General features: G+C 46.5%; 1 protein-coding gene across 1 annotated transcript; it reads right to left on the bottom strand.

Moving 5' to 3' along the window:
• Positions 1-1,423: 1,423 nt before the first annotated feature.
• TNFAIP2 (TNF alpha induced protein 2) lies at positions 1,424-21,063 on the bottom strand. The gene is made up of 12 exons (XM_074908708.1): positions 21,024-21,063; positions 13,788-14,139; positions 11,210-11,837; positions 9,449-9,563; positions 8,077-8,202; positions 7,166-7,266; positions 6,978-7,076; positions 6,672-6,795; positions 5,600-5,722; positions 4,575-4,730; positions 3,371-3,492; positions 1,424-2,953 (listed from the first exon to the last, which is right to left on the bottom strand). Exons 2-12 carry the CDS (start codon positions 14,125-14,127, stop codon positions 2,812-2,814), a joined length of 2,076 nt encoding a protein of 691 aa, XP_074764809.1. The 5' UTR covers positions 14,128-14,139; positions 21,024-21,063; the 3' UTR covers positions 1,424-2,811.
• Positions 21,064-21,267: the final 204 nt, after the last annotated feature.

Below are 21,267 nucleotides of genomic sequence, written 5' to 3'. Positions count from 1 at the left end.
GCTGGCAGTGCCACAGCAACTGTGCCCAGGAACCAGCTTTCTTCACTATTTTATAAAGCTGATTTTATTTTTTTCATCTTGGCTATCTGCTCTGCCTCCAAGGAGGGATAGACATGAACATCAGCAGAAGCTGCATGCTAAAAAAAATCCAGCCACATTGACCTCAGAAAATTTTATTTAGTTACTTTATAGGAGTGCTATTTATCAGTATTAATCTAACACTGTTATCAGAAGACATTCACGCAACCTCCTGAAATTACCTGGCTATGTGTAATATGCCACATATAAATAAATGCCATTGTAAATGTCGAGTCATACAAGAAGATAAATAAAGTAGTTTCCTGGGCTCATTAAAGCTGAAAGCTGAGGTTTTATAGCAGGATGAAGAGAATTGCACAATGCAGTTCCATATGGCTTATGAAATGTGTATGAAAACCATTTTCTCCTACCCATCCTAATTATACTATATAAATAGATTCACTATTTTCCTTCAAGAACTTACTTAGCTGGAATCTTTTTTTTTTTAAAGACCAGCGTAATCATTTGTATGATGCATTTCTGTAGGCTCTTAACAGATCTCTAAATCAAAATGCAATTATTTATAGCAATAACATGACCTTTCACTAATTGGGAAAGAAAATGTTGCACAATAGGTGGCAGTTGTCATGAGTGCTCAGCACTGTCAGAAGTCATTTCAGCATTTGGCTTTAAATTGTAAGTGGAGTGTTTAAATAATGTGTAACAAGTTTTTAAATTATCAGTATGTATGAAGTTTTGTGGGAGCGTGAGTGTGCTTGTAGGAGGACGGTTCGCACTGCCCATGGCCGGGCAGCAGACTGACACCAAAGCACTGTTTTACACCCACTGTACAGTTCTGTCACATAACCTGTTGGCAGAGGACTTCAACAGCTGTCTGAACGCAGACAGCAGCAAAGCCACTGTTTTAATAGCAGCTGCTAGGAGTGTAAAAATGGGACAGGAGGGCCAGTTGGGTCTAAATTCTTGTGAGCTGCATCTGCTAAGGACTCATATGGACAGGAGGAGACAACAGAGATGGAGGAAGGGGGATGCCAGAGCAGTAAGGATGAGATGTATGTTGAATATATATCTTTTTATTATTAAGCATTGAGACTGCGGTAGTGCTGACGTTTTGGACCTTGTTATACCAGATACCATAAACACAGTGCACATGGCAGTCTTTGCTCTAGAGAGCAAGGAAAGCCATGCTATGAGACACATACACAGCACAAACAGAGAGTGCTTCTGCTTTTTCGGCTTGTCTGTAGCCCAGCAAGACTCTCCCCACCTGGAACCAGTGGGCGACATTCACCAGGGCAGGCTGGGACTAGTGGAAGAACTGACCCTTTGAAGGAGTACATAGGACTACATGTGGCAACGCAGTAAACAACAGCCAGAAACAGAATAAATGAGTCACTCTTCTAGCATATTTGAATACTGTTTAAATATAAACATTGCAAATGAATATCTCTGAGAAAAAATAAAATTGGATGCAAAAATACACCAATGGTATACTGCATATGCATATAAATATAGTACATGGTTTGCACAGTCATTATGCATCTGCCTTCCAGACCAACTTTCTATAGACTGATAGAAAAATTGAAACAAATTAAGAGAAGGGAAAGGTCTTTAGCCAAACACATTATTGTTTTGTTACGTGATTCACTTCCCAAAAAACTGGGCTGTAAATACAAAACATAGTTTCACAACAGACCTATTTGTATTTTCACATCATATCTACCTCACAGCACGAGGGGAAAGAGCAAGCAAGGAAATGGTGATGCTCAGTAAGTTTTAATGGCATTTGAGAAGAGTTCCACCACCCATTCAAAGCCTACGATGTCAACAGGGTCTGGAAAAGTTCTCTCCTTGATAAGGAGGACTTAAGTAATGTCCAAGTGGTTTGCTGGATGCTGGGGCTTAGCCTACATAATCCATTGCAACAGGTAGCTTGTTCCTAACCCTTTGTTAGCAGGGTGCCACTGGATGGGGTCACTGTAGAGGGGCTGGTGGCTGCTGGGGGGTTTGGACTCTCCCACCTCATGGAGGTGAAGGCAGCACCTGCTGCCCCAGCTGGACTGCTGCTGTGAGGCCAGCCAGGGCTCTCTGGGCCCGTTCGGAAGCGCCGATGCCCCATGGCAGTGCTGCTGCATGGGGCAGGACATGCAGCTGGGGCCACTCCAAGCCCCCGGTCTGGGGGTGCTGCAGCGCAGCAGGACAGCAGGAGTCCTGCCATGGTTGAGCAACAGCTCCTCCTGACCTGAAACCTGGAGCCTCTCCCATCAACCTGACACAGCCACCCTTGCCCAGCTCAGAGAAAGGCAAGTGGAGTGCAAGCATACTCACATAGGACTTTTCCAACAGCTCAAAATTTTGGCTTCATTTTTTGTTTCCCTTTGTTTCCTTAGAAGATGAAAAGCTACACAGGAGATGCTTGCTCAGTCTGGGCCAGCTGGGGAGTCAGTGACGTGGCCTTCACAGCACCCTGTGAGGTAGACAGAGGTCAGAGTGTCCAGGCCGAGAACATGGTGGCACCAAGGAGACCTTGGGGTTGTCCATGACTGGTGTGAGGAGCAGCCCTGGTCGTCATGGGCATTGCTTCTCCTGTGGGCACACCCTCCTCTGCATGGAGGACAGTGGTTCCCACAGAGATGCTGAGCACCAGATTAGGACAGAGTACTTTCCGCAGGAAAAGGCGACAGTGTGTGCTGTGCATCGCTCTAGGGGATGTTCTTCATCCCTGGCTTAGCCGACAGTCCAGCACAAGGGGTTACTAAGGTGTGCCTTGGCCTAGGACACATTTATGTTGGAGAAGAGTGAGGCGCCGGGTGGCGTGGATGCCGTGCTGTCTGCCAAGTAGCCCAGGATGCTCTTGAGTTCGCCACGTGACAAATTGGCTTTGATGTAGAGGAATGCTTCCAGGTGCCTTTTGCTGTAGAAGAAAAATGGGAGCTGTTATCTCCTCCTGCAGATCTCCATGTGCCGGGTTCCTTGCACCAGGACGTGGCCCCAACCCCGTGGCAGGCACTGAGGTCCCCAGTGGATGCCAGCTCAGCATCTGGCAGTCCTGCATGGGACCCAGCACTGTCCTGGGAGGTTTGGAGTAGGGTAGGGGATTGCCAAGTCAAAGGAGAAAATTAGGCCAGAATTTGCAATATATAAATGAGCTTTTTAAAATAGTTTATTTTGTTGTCCAATGGCACTGGGATTACGAAAGCCTGGCAGGCAGCCCCCACCCATCGTTATAGACTCAGGCTATAGGAACCTCACCCATACTCAGATTTGACTGTTTCCTGGCTCAGTTAAAATTCTATACAAGTATTTGCAAATCTGTTTCAGCGTCTCTTACCGGATATCTGGGTATGTCGTGGCGAGTGTTGCAACTTCAATTTTAATAGCACCTAAATCCTGAAGTCGGATTATTTCAGCCAGTTTGGGGAGTGCCGAATTCAGCCATGTGGCTTGAGACCCCTGCCAGAAGAGAAAGAGATCAGCAGGGCACTGTGGAGGTGCAAACCTCAACGCAGCTCAGGAGCTCTGTTTCCTGGTGCGTGCAGCTGAGACAGGTCCTGAAGCTGTTTCCTGGCAAGGGGGAAGGACACAGCAGTGATTTTAGGTGCCTCATTTTCAGTGACGTTTCTAGCCTCAGCCAGCCTTGGAGAAATTGGATTAGCTTTGTAGTGGTTTTTAATCCTCTTACACAAGTGTTGCAGGGTTTGCCATAAGGTTGAGGGTTCCATATCCACCTCGACAGACTCTCTCTGCTCTTCCCTCCCATCATGTTTTCCTTTCCTTGGGTATCTATGCTGCCCAGTGTGTGTACAAGGTCTGATAGGCCAGGCAACACGCTGCCACATGCTGCTCTCTCGCAGCTCTGCACACAACCCTGCCTTTAGCATCTCCAGGCATTGTCAAAATCTGCTCCCTGCCCTGACTGGACTTGTTTTCTGGCTATGGGATATCCCATGGTGCCAGCTACCTGACCTCCTGCCCATGCCGACTGATGCTCAGGCTTGATCCTTCTCCAGGCAAATGTGCATGGGATGGCAGAGGACAGGGTTAGGCTTAGCTTTTAGCTTTTTTGTAGTCAAATTTAGAGGCATGGAAGGAGGGAGGTGATCTCAGAGGACAGAGAGGGGTGTTTCAGCCATGCCTCCCATGGAGGAAACCCTTGTGTACCAGAGACCCTGCACTGCTCGTTCCAGTCCCTGCCTGACCTAAAACCAGCAGAGTTAGGGAAATCAAGGGCGGGCGGGAAGCGTCAAAACCCAGACTCCACACACATTGTACTGAAAGCAGAGCAGTGCAATTTTTAGCTCAATCATCTGACCCTATTAATATAAATCTTCAAGAAGAAACCACTGACTATGGGACAAAGGATGAAATCATGGCTCTCCATCTGGGGCTGCAGGCGCTTGGAGACCTCTTTCTGCCCAATGTCCTGCCTTCCAGGGAGTTGGAAAGGTTAACAAGAGGTCCCAGAAATTTATTTTCCTGTTTTCCAGTGTGCTCGTGCCCTCTGCTGCTGTGGATTGCAGTGAGCACTCACGTACATTACTGGTGCAGAAGGCTTCAAGGTCGGCAGCGTTCTTGGAGATGTGTTGGGCCAGGTTTTGCTGTTGTGCTGGGGTTTTCAGGCTGACTTTCCTCTTCAGCAGTCTCACGATGTAGTCTTTAACCAAACGGGTGTGGATCTTCTCTACAATAGCCTGTTGGGAAGGAGAGGGGGGATCGGGGACAAAACAAACCATGTGTGTGGATGGAGGACAAAAATGTCTCGGGTGCTGTAAGACATGCCACACCAAACACCTGCTGCTGATCACATGTGAGGAATGATGCTGGTTGCCAACCTCCCCATGACTGGTTATGTGACATCCTAGATGCTGAGAATTTCTTTGTACTCAAACTAATGATGTGTGGGAATTTCCAAACATTGTTTCCTTCCGGGAAGAGTTTAAAGTGTAGAAAAGATCCCTATGTGTTAGAGAAGTAACAGTATTCCAGAAAAACAGGAATTCATGCTGTTCCTCCTGTTCCTCTCTCTAATATGCCAAACATTGTAATTTTGTTTCAGCTACTAAAAAGACAAAGGCAGGAAATCAAAGATCTTTTTTATATGGTGATGGTTCTTATATACTCCAGCACCACTGAAGATGTGGTTGTGGCTCAGTTATCTGGGATTAGACCCAGTTGCATCCATCTCCTCCAGTCCTTAGGGGAATCAAAGGAGCCATGAGACAGAACCATGACATTGCATCTGTGTTTCAAGGCTGCTAAACCAAACTCATACAGAAATAAAACCATATTTTGGGTGGTTCCTAAAGCACTTTCTCTACATCAGGGGTGTTTTTCTCTGTAAACACCACAGCAGAGCTACAGGAGTCTACTGTTGGAGAAGATTTATATGGCTAATCTAGGTAAACTGCACGCTCATGGAAATCCTGCCTGAGAGGACTCTGTGATGCCAGGCCAGCTCACCAGCTTAACACAGGTCAAGGTAACCCAAGTCACAGAGGATCAGAGCTGATAATGCAGCTTCGGCATCCCAGAATCCCTTCAATATTTCTCTTAGACTTACACGGTAGAAAGGGTCCTTGAGGGTCTGGAAGTCTGAAATATGTTTGCTGGTGGTTTTAATGATCTCATTCATAATTTCATTGCTGGAGTCCCACTTATTTTCTGTAAATTTCTTATAAATTGGCTGAAAAAAAGGAAAATCTGCTTAGTTCTCTCAAAACAGATTCTATGCACATGTATATTTAGCATTTCTATATGTACAGTATCTTACATAGTGACAGCACAGCATGCAGTACTGTGCAGGGATGTGTGATGATGACTTACAGGGGAGGGGAAGAGGGGGCTGTATTTGGTTTGTGTTCCCTTCTTAGTTCCTCATGATGAAGAAGACTGAGGGTTTGAAAGGCTCATATTGGAGATGCTTTTTATGTTTCCACATTTTTAATGTTTTGTCCACACCATCTTGTCTGATTAGAGAATTATAGAACCGTCAGGAAAAAAAACGAATCATTATGAGGTGTTTTCAATCACAGTTTTTCTTGGCCACAGTAAAGAAATATGAAAATAAAAAAAAGCACCCCTGATCTGTCATGCCTTCCAAAGGCCCTACAGAGAAAGCAGGAAAGATTGTGGCTGAACATTCCTGACTCCTACGCCTCCCCCTCCACCACACTTGCTTAACTTAAAAAGCTTGTGTTATACTAAAAAAAAAAAAAAAAAAAGGAAGAAACCAAAAGTGCCTTTCAGGCCACCTTTACGAGGAAGCCAAAAGCTGTGTAATTGCAGTTCATGTCATTTGTGATTGCTTCCTACAGTTTGGAGTGTAAACACTTGCAGGTTGAGACTCTCTCTCCTGCAGCAGTTATCTTAGATGTGATCAGCACATTTTATGCTTGTCTGCACAGTCACGCCTGTGTAGCTGCACCCATTTTACCTGCCGGCTTGAGGACCAGCTCAAGGAGAGGTGAGTCTGAGTTTTCTGGCAGCAGTGTGAGCTAGGACTGATGCTGAGAGGTGACCTGGCTCAGAGCCCTTCTGAATCAGAGATGTGGGCAACTGATAGCACGGCAGGAGAACACGCAAGGCACAGGTTGAGCCACGGGGCAGGCAGGTGTGGGGCATGGATACGGTACCTTCAGCTGGGCAAAGAGCTGTTGAAGCAGCACGTCAAAGCCGCTGTTTTCAATATCTCCGAGAGTGCTGAGAATACTAGCTTTATTGTCATCCTTTTCTGCCATGTTTTTCTCCGTGTAGTCTCTGCAAGGAAATATCAGCAAGGTCAGAATAGCCTGTCCTCAAATGAGAAGAGAAACTCAGAGGTCTCCAAACTTTCCTCTGCAGGCAGACGGAGCTTTCTCTCCCCACTCTGGAGTACCTCCCCTCCATCACATTATTATCCTGCAGAGGAAGGAGCAAAACCTTTTATTTTGGACCCTTACCTAAAATTCCAGCAGTTGTTAATATTTGCAATAATTATAGGCTTGTAGTATCTGTGCTTCTTGCCTTTCTCTTTAAAATCTTCAAAAGCATCCCTGTAGCTGGAGGGGAGAAGGGAAGAGGAGAGGCAGGTGAGTGCGTGCCGCAGGTGGCTCTGCCAGCCCTGCTGCCCCACAGTGCCCTGCCGCACCTTTTCAGGAAGGCGGGCAGCTCCTTCCACAGGCGATGTGACAGCTCCTCGCCCACTGCCGCGCTGATGTCCTTGGCTCGCTTCTGGCCACTGTAGATACTCTAACAAACAAGATCAAGTTTAAATGTTGTCTGCTCCAAAAAGGCCAGGTTTGCTGGTTCAAAAGGCCACAGATCCTTAACTTCCTTAATAGAGCCCAGCTCTCCTGCATCCATCCCTGCAACTGAGCAGGATAATGAAGACCTGCTATACTTATTTGGTGAGTTCAAGCCAATTTTGAACTCCATTTTCAAATGGGAAGAGGGATGAAAAAAAAAGTCTTTAAAATAGCTGAGAAAACGGGGAAAGTGACACTTGGGTTTTTTTTCTTTTTTTCCTGAATGTTGCATTAAAAAAAAAAATAAAATTAAGCACAACATCCTCAATACATGAAAAGTTTATTTTTTAAACATAAACTCTAGCAATCCTCTGCAGCCAGAGGAGGCAGAGTGCTGAGCATGGGGGAAGGGTGTGAGCACTCAGAGCAGCTCTGCCCGTGACAGTCTCCCAGGGAGCAAGCAGGGCAGCAGCACCGCGCTGGTGCCTCGCATGGCTAAGCCTGTCTCTTGTCTCTGCTGTTACATTACCCAGCGTCTGATGGCTCAGTGCTGGCTGGGGATGCAGAACAGACTGCACAGGGGGAAATGAAGGCAGCTTCCCTGATCATTTTGCTTATAGAGGAGTTTGTCCCCAGCACGCAGTAGACCAGGACCATGCTAGACCACGGGTTTGGAGTTCCCTGTATGGCCCATCTCTATTACTGCCCTACATAAGTGACTTGCCTTTTGCTTTCCGGCATTGACCATAGCTGGTCTCAAATTCTAAATATGTGCAGGATGTAATTGTTTATTTTTAATATATATCTCTATTACCTGGATAACAAATATTGCTAGTAGTTCACTCTGAAAATGCCCATTTAGTTTCTCCGGTTCTTTGTCTTCTTTCCATCTTTGGATTTCTTTATCTAAACATTTGCTCAGTGAATTTTTGATAGTAGCCTTTAGGGAAGGAAGAACAACAGCATTTACCACAAAGTGGTTGTAGCATCTTCTGCCTTATGCAGCTTTTACTCTCCCACCCACCATTTGTCTGGCTCAGCAGACTTTTTCCTTGGTCCAGGCTGAGAAATAAAGGCTCTTTGTTACATAGATGCCTTACCCATCACTTCACAGCACCAAGGACAACCCCCCGCCCAATATCCACCTATGCAACAGTGAGTTGAATATTTCAGGGTAGGACTGAAGATCAAGATCTACGTCCCTGCCCGTCTCCCCATCACGTCAGTGGTGATCTGTAGGGCAGGGGAGGGAAGCGTAGGTAGGAAGGTTGCAGGCAGCTATGTGTGCCAGAGCCCAAATTCCCCCAGCCACGTGTTGCCTGCTTGTCATGCTCAGTGCTACCCTCTGGGCCTGGTTTTGCAATCCTTTTTCATGACCACTTGTGACGTCTTATGAGCACTCAAGAGTAAAACAAAATGTTCTCAGGTTTTCTCTGCTCTGACTCCTCTTTTGTGCACACTTTGGGGCTTTGGAAATGGTCTGTACAGTGCCTGGGATATATTTCTGATCCCTAAGAGCCTTGTTTGTGTGCTTTTCAGCCTTCACACCCACCTCTCCCATATGTAAACCATCACAAGCTACAGCTAAGCCTGGAATTTATCTTCTAATTTTCCAGGAATTCCAGCCCAAAATGCCAAAAGCACTAAGCTATGGGAGTACTGTAAAAGTTGCTTTTTGTTTCCATTAAGGCAAGAGTGATCCAAAAACCAGACTAACTGTTATTTTCTGCAGACCAGGCTATTCTGCATCGAAGAAACAGATTTTTCAAGACCAGACCTTCATGGTTTGTGCTCACCTGGCACCGCTTTAGAGACCAAAAGTAATTCTGAATCCATCATCTGGGAGAGGGAGCATAAATCCCTCTGGGGATTTAGCCGATAACTGGAAAGTTACCCATTAAAATTGTTGTTGGATTGTTCCCCACCTTCCTACCACACGATTTGCAAGAACAGAGCAGTTCTTTTTCATGGCTCCCAGGGCTAAGCAGAAGTTTGCTCTGCAAGTCCCATCTAGCAGAAAAGCGACCTGTCCCACAAAAAGAAACAAAAGCATTCTTGCTTTTGCTTCTCTCTGAAAGGGTATGTGGCTCACAGGTGAGAAGTGCATGTGCAGGACAAGTCAGAGCATCTCTGAGGTGTCATATGGGAGCAGTAAAGGGAAGAGGAGGGACTGAACAGATTCTCACCTCTTCACTGTCAAGGTATTTGTTTTCAAGGTCATTGCTCAGACTTGATGGCAAAAGGCTTCCAAGCTTAACTTTTTCCAACTCCTCAGCTAAAACATGATCTTTTCTCATATCTCTGGAATGAAAAAACCAAACAATCACATTTTCCAAGAACACTGTAATTCAAGACAGCTGTTGATGCAAGTCACTAACACTTTTTGAGACTATCAGTGAAAAAACAGATGGTAATGATACATTGTCTTTAGTCCAGGCAGGATTTGTAGGAGCTGAATATGTGCCAGGAGTGGGACTGGTGAAGATGGGCGTCCAAGCAACCCGGGGCAATGCAGTCATGTTCTGCCAAGCTCCTGAGCAACAGCCACTGTGCTCTGGTGGGGATAGGGGACCTGAAGCAAGCAGGAGGGTCTCGCCCCAGGACACGACCACTCTCCATAAATATAGAGGGGTGATCAGATGAAAACCTGGCATTTTGCAGCTTGCTGGGACTGGAGCGGGCGGTTTCATGCCCTGCTGTCATGTCCCCACCGCATGCTGGCTGAGCCGGGTGCCCCTGAGCAGCTTCAAGTGGAGAGACCTGCCAGCCATGGGGGGCTCTGGCCAACACTTGTTGGGGGGCTGATTTGGAAGCAGCCTCTCCTTCTGGAGCTGCAAAGAATAACCCTATACATCTCCTGAGTCCCATGTTTGCACATCACCCAGATCTGCATGGGTACACTGCCGTGCTTCCCACACACGGGCTGTTTCTGATATGACACTGGAAGCTGGAGCCAGGCTGCTGTACAACCTTCCTCGTCCTCCTCACTGTTCTGTTTGCTGCTGACTGTGGAGAGAGGTGGTCCCTCAGTAGAGACCTGGATGTGGCCTCTGGGAACACCTTGCAACACTGCCCTGGCTAACACCATCCCCAGCTCAGGGCTGTGCTGCCCCAGCTGAGCCCTGCTCCTCATAGCTACTGATTTCCAAACACATGCTGGTTCTGGCCTGAATATCCTGACCTAGAGCACAGCACTGGCTCTGGAAAACTTCTAGGATCAACATGACTCATTATACTCCATCAGTGAAACACAAGAAGGAAAAAGTGGAGGTGAAGGTTGAATGGCTTTAGAACAGAAGAAGAAACATTGCTGGTGTATTTACTGGTTTTCACCTAAGAAATGAGACCCCTCAATTCTCCATCCAGTACTATAAGCCACAACAAGGAATATTTTCAGTTCTATAACATACAGGGCTTGTGAGGATGAGGGGCAACTCTTGGCTGATGATGTCCTCTCACAGGGGTGCACCCTTTGGCTTCCTAAGCAGGAGGAGAGCACAGACTGGGGGTAACACCAAAGCAACATCCTCCATGTCCACCATAATTGCATCTTATGTTGTTCTATTTATTGGCTGGCCTCTAGTCCAGTGGGCTGAAATTTCCAATTTTTCCATGCATGAGTTCAGGTCTGCAACTGGAATAGAGATCAGGGCAATGAACTCGCCCAATTTACCCCACAAGTGAAGCCCTAAACATCTGTGTGTATGTCTGTTGCCCAGAAGCCTGAATGGTGGGGTCAGCCCTTGGTTTACAGACTAGAGGCCTAGAGTGTGTCCCTTCTGGCTGTCCTGGCCAGCCAGTGTACATCAGCACGACACCAGTGACACCAAAACCTAGCCAGGTGCCAGACTCCATCACAGCGATACCAATACATAAATCGAGCAAATGCCTGGTTTTGCATCCAGTGAACCTGTGCTGATCACCAGGGATAAAAAAGCCTCACTTACTTTGGATAAATGTTGTGCACCCATGAGAGGAGAAGGTAAATATCTTTGTCTTCCAGATGAGACTCAGCGTTTTTCTTTGCCTGGGAGGCAAAATAATTGTGGTAGAGTTCGGCATATGTGCTGAACACGTTAAACTCAGGAGGATAAAGCTGTTTAATGTACTTTACAACTACTGTCAAATCTTCTTTCATTGTCTTTCCCATGTGCAGAAGGTTCTGGCCAACTGTAGAGAGGTTCTCAGTTCTAGCAGTATGGCTTGTGTCTTTCATTCGAGTCTCTACTGACTCCTTTACTGTAGCCATCCAAAGCTCTTTCCATTTTCTAGGTCTAAAGTGTATGTTTTGGTCAGGTGCATTCTCTGATGTGTAGTTCTGATCTTCTTTCTCCTGCTCCTTCAGTGCCTCCACTGCCTGCTGGAGCAGTTCTGGGTTTGTTTTTGCTAGCAGCATGGAGTCTTTCAAGATGGTGAAGACTTTGTGCTTCAGAACTTCATAAACAGACTCGATGTCTTGGTGGCTGGTGTTCATTCCCTCCTCACATTTGCTAGACAGGCTCTTCTCCAGGACAATCAGCTGCTGAGTGGCATCACAAAGCTTTTGCTCTTCAAGGAGTTCCATGACTTGTTTGACTGGTGAAAAAAGAACAGCCTTTCTTTACCCAATAGTGAAGATTTAAATTTCTGTTTTATAAAAAATGGTGGCTCTGGAATACTTTTCTAAAAAACTTTTAATATTTCTATAATGCTAGATCTTAGAGTCCTTCATCTTATAAAAATCTGTTTATTTAAAGATCAGATTATTTCTAGCTTGCCTCTAACTGGGGCAATGGAAATTTGAATACCCATCACCAGTGTGTTACATATGGACAGATAATCATGAGCTACCTATAATTTTTTCCAAAATTTAGATTTGTGGAATTTTATTTATTTATTTATTGACTGATTTATTAATTATTCCTCTTCCCTTTAATATGACCTCAAGTCAGAAGCATGGCTTTAGAAAAGCTGTAGATGGAAAGATGTAGCTAAATAAGGTGTGCTGGAGGAAATACCACATGGGTTTCCCAGAAATAGGTTGGCACAATCTGAGCTGTGAAATTTTTTTGGAGGACACATTTAGCAGGCAAGATAAATACAATTGAACTATCTTATCTGAACTACAGCCTGTTACTTGATACAGTACAATCTGGGAAATTATTAGTTAAACTGGAGAAGTTATATCCCCAAATAAGTTTTGTTAGGTATGTAAGGTTTGTATGGAAAATCCTGGATGGAGAAAGCTTACATTATTCATGAAACTCATCTTACTTCACATTCTCCTTAGAGACTGCTGCACAAAAGGTGGGAGTGCCCTATTGGCATCTGCTGATTATACAAAATTCAGAAACATTATTGAAACTGAGGGCTTGGTCTATTATGCAAGAACAACGGGATAACTTGAATAGTAAATGGGCTGAAATTTAATAGCACAAAGTGTAAGATATAAATTCAATAGAACAAAAGTTACTTAGCAACAAATAGGATTTTCTGCTGCAAGCTAGATGTGAATCAGCTTGAGATAGAGGAGCAAGAGAGATGCCCGTAGAACTGGTAAATCACTACTGTGAGATGATGGTGAAAGTCTCAGATACGACCCCAGGATGTATCCAGTGGGGAATGTCCAGCTGAGATAGGAAAATGGTAACATATTGTATTAGGCATTGGTGGTATCTCACCTGGAATATTTTCTGCAATTCTGGTTGCTTTATTTCAAAATAAGACATTGGGGATGGGGCAATGCAGCAGTAAGAACAAAGGCACGCAGGGCCTGCTTTCAGTAGACTCGGTTTGTTTAGCTGAGCAAATTCAAGGCCGAGAAGGAAAACCACCAGTTAGGGAAAACGTTTGACATATCGAGGAGATACGAATTAGACAGGTAAAACCTTGCCTGGAAATCAGATAATTTGTACTAAAACAGTGAGACTTTGCAAAAAATCCCAGTAAAGGAGGTAGGACTAAAAAATTAACTTACTTTAAGGTGTAGCTTGATAAGTTTATGAACCAGGTAATGAGATATATCACCTGAAGTGGCAGGTGAGCCTTGGAAGTGCCAAGAGACACTTTCCAGTTCTGGGTTTCTCTAAGCAGGTATTTTTCTATTTCTCTAAGCACCCTGCCTGTGACTGGAGGAGCTGTATGTCCATATATCAGCCCCGGCAAAGACCTATGCATGCTGCTCACTCCTGTCCCCGGGAGAAGGGGAGATTTCACAGGGTGGTGGTTTCGTGGAGGAACAGAGCAGAGAGGCATGCCTTGGTTTCTTTTTTACCCACAGATCCCTGTGCCCCCATGAGAGGTAGAAATGTTTCATTTTGGACAGAAAACCTGCAAAATGGCAGTTCTTCAAGAAGTGTGCCCTTGGTACACGAGTGACATGAGGTCATGTCTCTCTCAGCCCATGTTTCCCCAGGCTCCTTGGCCAAGTCACTTAGATCTGTTGGTGCCCTTGTTTCTCAAGGGGACAATTCTCCACCTTCTGCAGCCCCTCTGGAGGTAACTACAGCCTATGAGGTGGTGCAAGGAGAATGGAGGAGCACTTACCACTCGGTGGCTTGATCTTTTTAATTTTCTTCAGTGCACTTGTAAGGATTCCCTTTATTCCTTTCTTCCCCTTTTCAGGGCTGTCCCCAGCAGAGGTGCAGCTCCCATTGCTCGTGATGGAAGATGCACGTGAGGGTCTACAGGCTGCCTCTGGCCTTTCACTCATCTTTTCCTGGTCCCTGGACCAGATCTCATCTCCAGAAGGTTCAGGACAGGCAGGAACTTGCTCAGGCACTGATGTTGAACGGTTTTCAAGCTGCCTGTTTACACCGATGCAACTCTCTGATCCATTGCGTATTCCAATAGGACCACTTTGGAAAAAAGGTAACATTTTCATCATTTTCCTTCTAGCCTGTAAATTTCAGAGAGAATTGGTCAGATTATAACAGTTTGCATAAAAACTACCATGAAACAATGTGACAAGGTGTATTCCCATTAAAAAAAACGTAATTCTGGAATGAGTTGTCCCTGTGTGGGTGGTGTGGGGAGTGCTACACACATCTGGTATGAGCACAGCTCTGCAGGAGAGCTCCTGAGCAATGTCACCTCAGGTAACTGAAAGGATGGAAGCAGCAATCTGGTCTAGTAACTAACTTAGAGAAAATAGATGAGTAATGTTAAGGGTGATTCAGATGGCCTGATCTGAGACCTCAGTCTTGTCTGGATACAGGAGAGCAGGGCTCTCCCACGGGATGCTGTGGGAGTACGGATGTGAGCATGGATGCTGCACATGAATGATGTGAGTGGGTGGGACTGTGCTTATTCAAAGCAATCACAAAACTCCCATACTTTTATATGTCATCGGGATTAATTCCCACCTTCCTCAGGGCCTGTTTTTGCTGATCTCTGCTCATCTGGCTGTAGATTTGCTTGTGGAAGCACCCATGTAGCTTGCTGCACACTGAGTTTGCAAACACACCATGAAAATGAGATGAGCCTACCAAGGCAGGCACATGTCAGTCTTTGCTGAGCCAAAGTCGTGCTGGTTTAACTGTGTCCCCATTTAAGTCAGTAATTATTTCTTAGCTTTATTGAGGAGAGCTCCCAGAGAAGGTGGCTAAGAGTTCAGAAATGTTGGAGATGTGAAAAACATGGTTGAAAGGATGGGAAGCACAACAGTATCTGATACGAGCATCACAAGGCTTATCACTTTAGGCCCAAAAAATCCCCAGTCAGAAGGATGGCTTCAATGCTCTACATGCTGCCTGCATCCCTGCAGTGGCAGACACAAGACACAAGGGATGCATTCAGACCCTTCAAAACCACTCACAGTCCATGCAATCTCATTTCCGAAACAGTCCCAGTGTGACTACGGCATCTCAAAGACAAGGCAACTTCAGTGCAGCTTGTTGCAACTTCAGTGTAACTTGTTGGGTGTTTTCAAATACCTGGGAGCAATTGCTGTCCCATTCGTTTATGTTGAAATGTGGGGCTGTAGTGTGGGCCGTGGCTTGTGCAGAAAGATATGCTAGTGAAATGGGGTGGTGGAGGGGGAAGGTTCTGATAGCAGGGAATAACCAGACTGGATTATTCCCAAAGCTGCTACATGAAACTGGTGCTAGTGGCCAGGGCTGCTGCGTGTCCAAGGCAGTCCTTGCCTGACTGAGAGAGAAACAGGAACAGAAACAGGAACAGGAAAGGATCAGGGTGGTTTGGTCTTGTTTAAACAGTCTTTATCCTGCCAGAGTCCTGCTCTACCATCAACACACCTGTGCTACAAATAATTAATGACAGAAATTTGTTATTGTAACATTTTTTTAGAATTCATATTTAGAATTACGTATGTGCATGTATAATTTAATATATTGCCATATATTTAATTGCATAAGTATATTCATTTATATAATGATTATAATAATATAATTACTGTAAACAAATAAAGTGACTTCATAGTTTCTAATCCTTGTTCTAACAACACATTTTTTTAAGTGACTTTCTGGGAAACTTCTGTGTTGAAGAACTCTCAGGCAAGTTTTTGCTTAAGGGTAGAGGAATTAGGCTTTAAATAAAGGAAGAATTTGGCTTCAGTTATAAGGCTACAGTGCAGTGATCTTCAAATACCTTGCTAAGTTTATACTGTTGATATGCATCATGCTGATACAAGGCATGATACTTATTTCTGGGAAAACTGGTAGGAAGATTGTGGCTTTTTATTTGAATTGTGATTCCTTCTGCTGGCTCCTGCCAGCTTGGAGAGCTTTGAAGCATCAAGTTAGCAGTAGCAGCCAGGTGGTACAGAGAGCAGCTAGAGCCTGGCATCGCTGAAAGCTTTCCTGCTCGGTGCTTTGGCTGCCAGGTCACATTCAAGATTAGTAACACTATTACTTTTAAAACGCAATGAAGATGAAAACTCATTTGGGAAGGAGAGAAAGGGGTGTGTGTGTGTGCATGATCTGGCTGGATCTCGGCTAAACTGCTGGTCTGTGACCCAGGGCAAGGTGCAAAGCTAAACCTCAGGTGCTGCCAGAGGCATTGGGTCACTGCTCAGCGGAACCCTTGTGCCCCGGGGCTGCGGGTCTGGTCTTGTGGGTGAGCAAAGTGGGCCCGAGCACCAGAGCTGCCCAGAGACAGCAGTCATGGCAGAAGCTACAAACCTACTTCTTCCCCTAGCACGTTTACTGGGGGGGGAAGGGAGGGAGGGAGAGAGGCAGGGAGGCAGGCAAAACCCCCATGGTTCACTCTGGCCATTCTAGTCAGGATGCCCCAGTAGAATCCTAAAACCAGTGGAAAAGACCTCCTTTTTGTTACCTTTCCATTACAAAAATATATCATGGTAACAGGGATTCTCTATAAGTCTTTGGGACTTTCTTAATTTTTGTAGGGCTATTTTCCTAGCCTGCATTTCCCAATATGACACTGTGTTTAGATTCCTTCTGCCAAATCCCTTCCTGTTTGTTCAAGCAGACTCAGCCAAATCCTTTCTCTCTTTCCTATTACTCCAAACAGAGCATTTATTGTTCTTTTTTTTTTGCTGTTTCTAAGCAAAGAAAGTACTTCTCCCTTTCCTAAAGCCAAAGGTGATTTCAGAGTTTTTTGTTTTGATGAATGATGATCAGAAAAGTGTATTTCAAAATGGTTTTGCTTCTTCTTCAGTACTAAGATGAATATCACATATCTTTGAAAACCATTGCAATGACACTACATATAGAAGAGTCCATAAGGGAACGATTAAACTGATTAAAAGCTTAGTTTTTAACATCTGGCAGAACTTTGTCCTGGTAATGCTCTGAAAGAGCCAGGCGCAGGGTCTGGCAATGCCCAGGAGTGAAGAGGTAGCTGGGAATGTGCTACTGGGGGCTGCAGCCTGAGGGGGCCCCTGAGGTCCCTCTGCAGTACCAAGCTATTTTCTGCCATGCGTCCCTATGCCCTGCCCTGCCTAAAAAAAATGCCACGGCCAAACAAGAAGAAAGATAAAATCAGTTCCAGCGTTTTTGCCCAGCAGTGTGAGAACTGTTGGCAATAGTGGCATGTCAGGGTGTGCTTTTTCATCTTGAACTAATAAACACCAAAGGAGTTAAGCATCTGAGTAAGGCTGTTGATGCTCACTCACATCTGGCCAGCTTGAATGCTCGCCCAGCATTTATCAGTTTGCCGCTGCTGGTTTGCCTATGTTTGTATCTGCAGCAGGAAATACCAGTCAACCTCAGCTCCCAGTCCTGCCTTGAAATGCAGCCTCAGTCACTTATGGCAACTGGTATGAAAAATTCCCCCTCCATCTTTTCTTTTTATCATTAAATGGGCAAGCATATACTGTAAGACACATCTATAAGAAACTTTCTTATAGAAAAAGCGCACCACTTTCTACAGGAAACACTCAGCTCAGAGGAGGAGGCACCAGTGAGAGGCGCCGGGCAGGAGGCCTGTGCCAGCACTGCTCCTTGTGCCCCCCAGCACCAGCTCCTGCCCCTGCGGCAGACAGGACACGCCAGGAGCTTGGCTGTGGCTCGGATGGCCACAGCTGCTCCTGTACGCCTGTGTTGTGCTCACAAACCAAAGCTTGTTAAAACTCCAGCAGGGTCCTAATTATGTTAGCAGTTAACACTTTGGGAAATGCTGAATCATTTCCCAGGCACAGAGCTCAAATTCAAATCTTAGGAAGTTTAATGATTTAAGGTCAAGATTTGACATAGATCCCAACTCACTATTATTACTAATTTACTGTTAATTTACTGTTATTATCTTCATCATCATTATTATGTGGCACTATAGTTTGTGCCAGAGGAGTCTTTAGCTCCAATTATTTTTGACATAGTATATTCAGCTTACGATTTCCAACCAGAGGAGCAGCACAGCTCGCATATTATCCTCTGCTACCCTACACAGAGGCCCTGTGCCATGAGGACAGCAGTGCTGCTGACCCCCAGCGTGGCTGGAGTGGGACCAAGTGAGCTATCCGCATGGGGCTGGCTGATCACGGTGTGTACCCCTGGGCTGGAGCTTGTCTGGGGTGGACAGCAAGGGTGAGGGAAACACCTGGAGCAGAGCCATGACACAGGACACAAGACTCTGGGCACAGTGGGCTTCCTGTTTCCTCCTTCCTCAAAGGAACAGCTTTTATACTGCATGCTTAGAAATCAGCTCATTCATGAGGGGTGGCTCATGGTGTGCCAGAGAGCACTCAGGGAAAGAGATTTACAAATTACCTCTATTCTGAAATTTTTTGCTGATCTTGACTTCTTTTTCCTGAGCTGCTGCCAGTATTAAAAAGCATTTGTTTGGATTTTTAGTCCTCTCCAGCCTGCTGACATCCTAGATCACAAAGAGTTATGTCTCGTTTTAGTGGAAATCCCCCGCTCTCACACAGCCTCTCAGAGATCCAGAGTTATTTAGCTACATTTGTTCTCTGCATTTGCATCAGCCTTTTCTCTCCCCACCTGCTTCCTGTGGAAGTGGGGTCTCCACTGCCCACACAAGAAAAATGCACTGGGTCAAACCATCTTGTGAAGCCGTAAAGCAGTACAGCCAGTCAGAGTTTAGTGTACCTTGGACTGTGCAGTGACAGCTAAATAAGCTGCTAATAAATCAAAGCAAAGAGTCTAGGGAGACGCCAGCCTCAATCTTTGCAAGTTGGGAAGCCCTCCTAGGAAGTGGGGGGGTTTCCTACCAATTTTTGTTAGTTGGATTGGGTACTGAATGGAGACACCATGAAGCTGGGGGCACCCACTTGGCTCTGCCAGGGAAATCACAGTTCATAGATGAGCTGGGCCACCAACAGCCCCATCCTGAAATGTTACTGTGCTGCTCAAACCCATGCTGCTGTCCATGGAGCCCTACAGGCCACCCACCACCCCATGTGGTCCAGCACCACCCTCATGGTGGCCAACCTAATGGGACCAAAAACTGAGGGGAAACAAAACCCATTTCTCCAGTAGAGAAGTCAAGGCAGGAGCAGAGCCTCCCCAGGGGACTCAATCCATGTGTCTCAGCAGTGCCAGACATCTCCATAGAGCTGGGGGTGATGGGGGACACAAGGGACCCATGGGAATGGTGGTGACAGACCAGGCAGAGGATCCCAGGGCATCTCACCTGGTGTGAGATGCTTTAAAACAGCATTAAACCATGTTATCACCTGTCTGGGGAACATCGCAGATCCCACTTGAACAGGCTACACAGTACCTCAGTCATTTTTTAAATGAGAATTTGGTTTCCCTAAACTGCAGAAGCACAACTGAAAATAATCTTGTAAATCAGCATCTCCTGTTGTTAGTGAGAATATTTCAAACAGCAAAAGAGAAAATTACACATATGTATTGTTACTGGGAAAAAGCAGAGAAAACACAGTGTAATACACTCCTTTATCTTCTTGCTTCAAATCTGGGAAGTATCATTTTGAACTGCTGCTGCTGAGAGAGAAACCAGCTGCTGCTGTCTAGGATTTTGTTTTCATATTACTATTCCCAAAGCCAAATCCTGCATTCAGGCCTGGAGTTTGCAAAGGTCACTGCTAGAGCTAACAGTGACTGAGAAGATACACAAATTCCCCAGGCACCAGACTTACTGCTCCTGGAGCCCTTGCCTCTGCTGGCACTTTCAGACTCTGGCTTTCCAGGCCTCGTTTTACAGAGAGGGTGACTGAAACAAACCCAAACCTGAGTTTTCCAAAGCTCGCTGCTCCCGTTCGATGGGCTCTGTTGGAACTGGCAAGCCTCAAAGCCCCTTGGCAGGGGCAGGCAGTTGAACGCCTTGAAGAAATGACTGTTTCTTCAGGTTTTCTGCTCTGAACTTGGGTGTGATGGCGAGGGACCATGGCTGCTAGATGCCATATGACTAAAGTCATATGCTCCAGTCACAAAAAGTCTCTTCCTTACTTTGTAGCAGCCTCAATAAGAAATCCTACTTTAAACACCCTGAGGATCCTAACCCTGATGTTGAACCCTTCAATCTGTGCCTGAGGAGCTGACACAGTGGGTGTGGGACGGCTTCCCAAGGATAGGAGGGAATTTCGTCAGGCTCTTCAGTGCTCCGGGAGAAGGCAGGTCCTAGGGGTGGTGAGACTAACCTGACTAGGAAAAAATACAGTCACAGAATGGTGAGCATGGCAGTGCAGAATCATGCCAGCTCAGCAGTGACCCATGCAGGGCGCAGGGCACAGGGGCTGCCTGGGGCCGTACAGGATTTAGGCACTGAAATTGTGTTTTTCCAGTGCAGCTGAGCTGAATGAATCCCAATCCAATTATTTTCCTGTGATCTGGGAAAAACCCACTTCCGAACAGAGACAAAGAGGAGTGGGTGGGAAGTGCCACGCTGAGTCTGGCTCTCGGTGCCTGATCTGGGTTGAGGATGCTTCGGTGACCGAGACCTACGTCTGCATTTTGGGAAGGGGTTGGGGAGTGGGTAGCAGGAGTCACCGCTCGCAGCCTGAGTTCATGCCCTGAAATTCGCGGGATGAGCAACAGAAATCAGACCCAGCTGTCGCAAAGCAATTGCCAGACATATTCTTGCGGTCCCCAGCCTTGGGATGCGTCTGCAGCTGCTGTCCTTCTCGCAGCAGTTGGATTTATTCTCTACTCCGGTAACTACAAGGTGGGGCTGAAACTCTGTTGCACAGTTCTAGAATCCATCCTTCAGCACCTTCCGCTGATCCCCCCCCCTCCCTCCCAGACACGACGGGGAGCCTCGGCTCTCGCTAGCAGGGAGGGAGGCAGAGGCGCGGGGGAAGCGGGAGGGACACCGGCCCTACAGGGAAGGGGGGAGCCCCGAGCCCCGCAGGACGGGCAGGCGGCACAAAGGACTTACTCTGCTGCGGCTCCGGGGCGGGCGGCGGCGGCGGCGCTGGCTGGGGAGCCCCGGGGCAGGCCGGCTATAAGGGGAGGGCGCGGAGGCGGGGACCCGGCGCGCAGGGAGCCCGGTGGCTGGAAACTCCGGCTGCGCCTCCCCTCCAAAAATGGGCTCAAGCCAAAGGGAAGCGAGAAATCCCCTCCGACGGGGAAGAAGTCCCGGCGCAGGGGGGTGGCTGCGGTCCCGGTGGTGGTGGCGGCGG

This window comes from Athene noctua, chromosome 6 (genome assembly GCF_965140245.1).
Source record: "Athene noctua chromosome 6, bAthNoc1.hap1.1, whole genome shotgun sequence".
NCBI lineage: Eukaryota > Metazoa > Chordata > Aves > Strigiformes > Strigidae > Athene > Athene noctua.
This window is presented reverse-complemented; position numbering and strand designations above follow the sequence as displayed.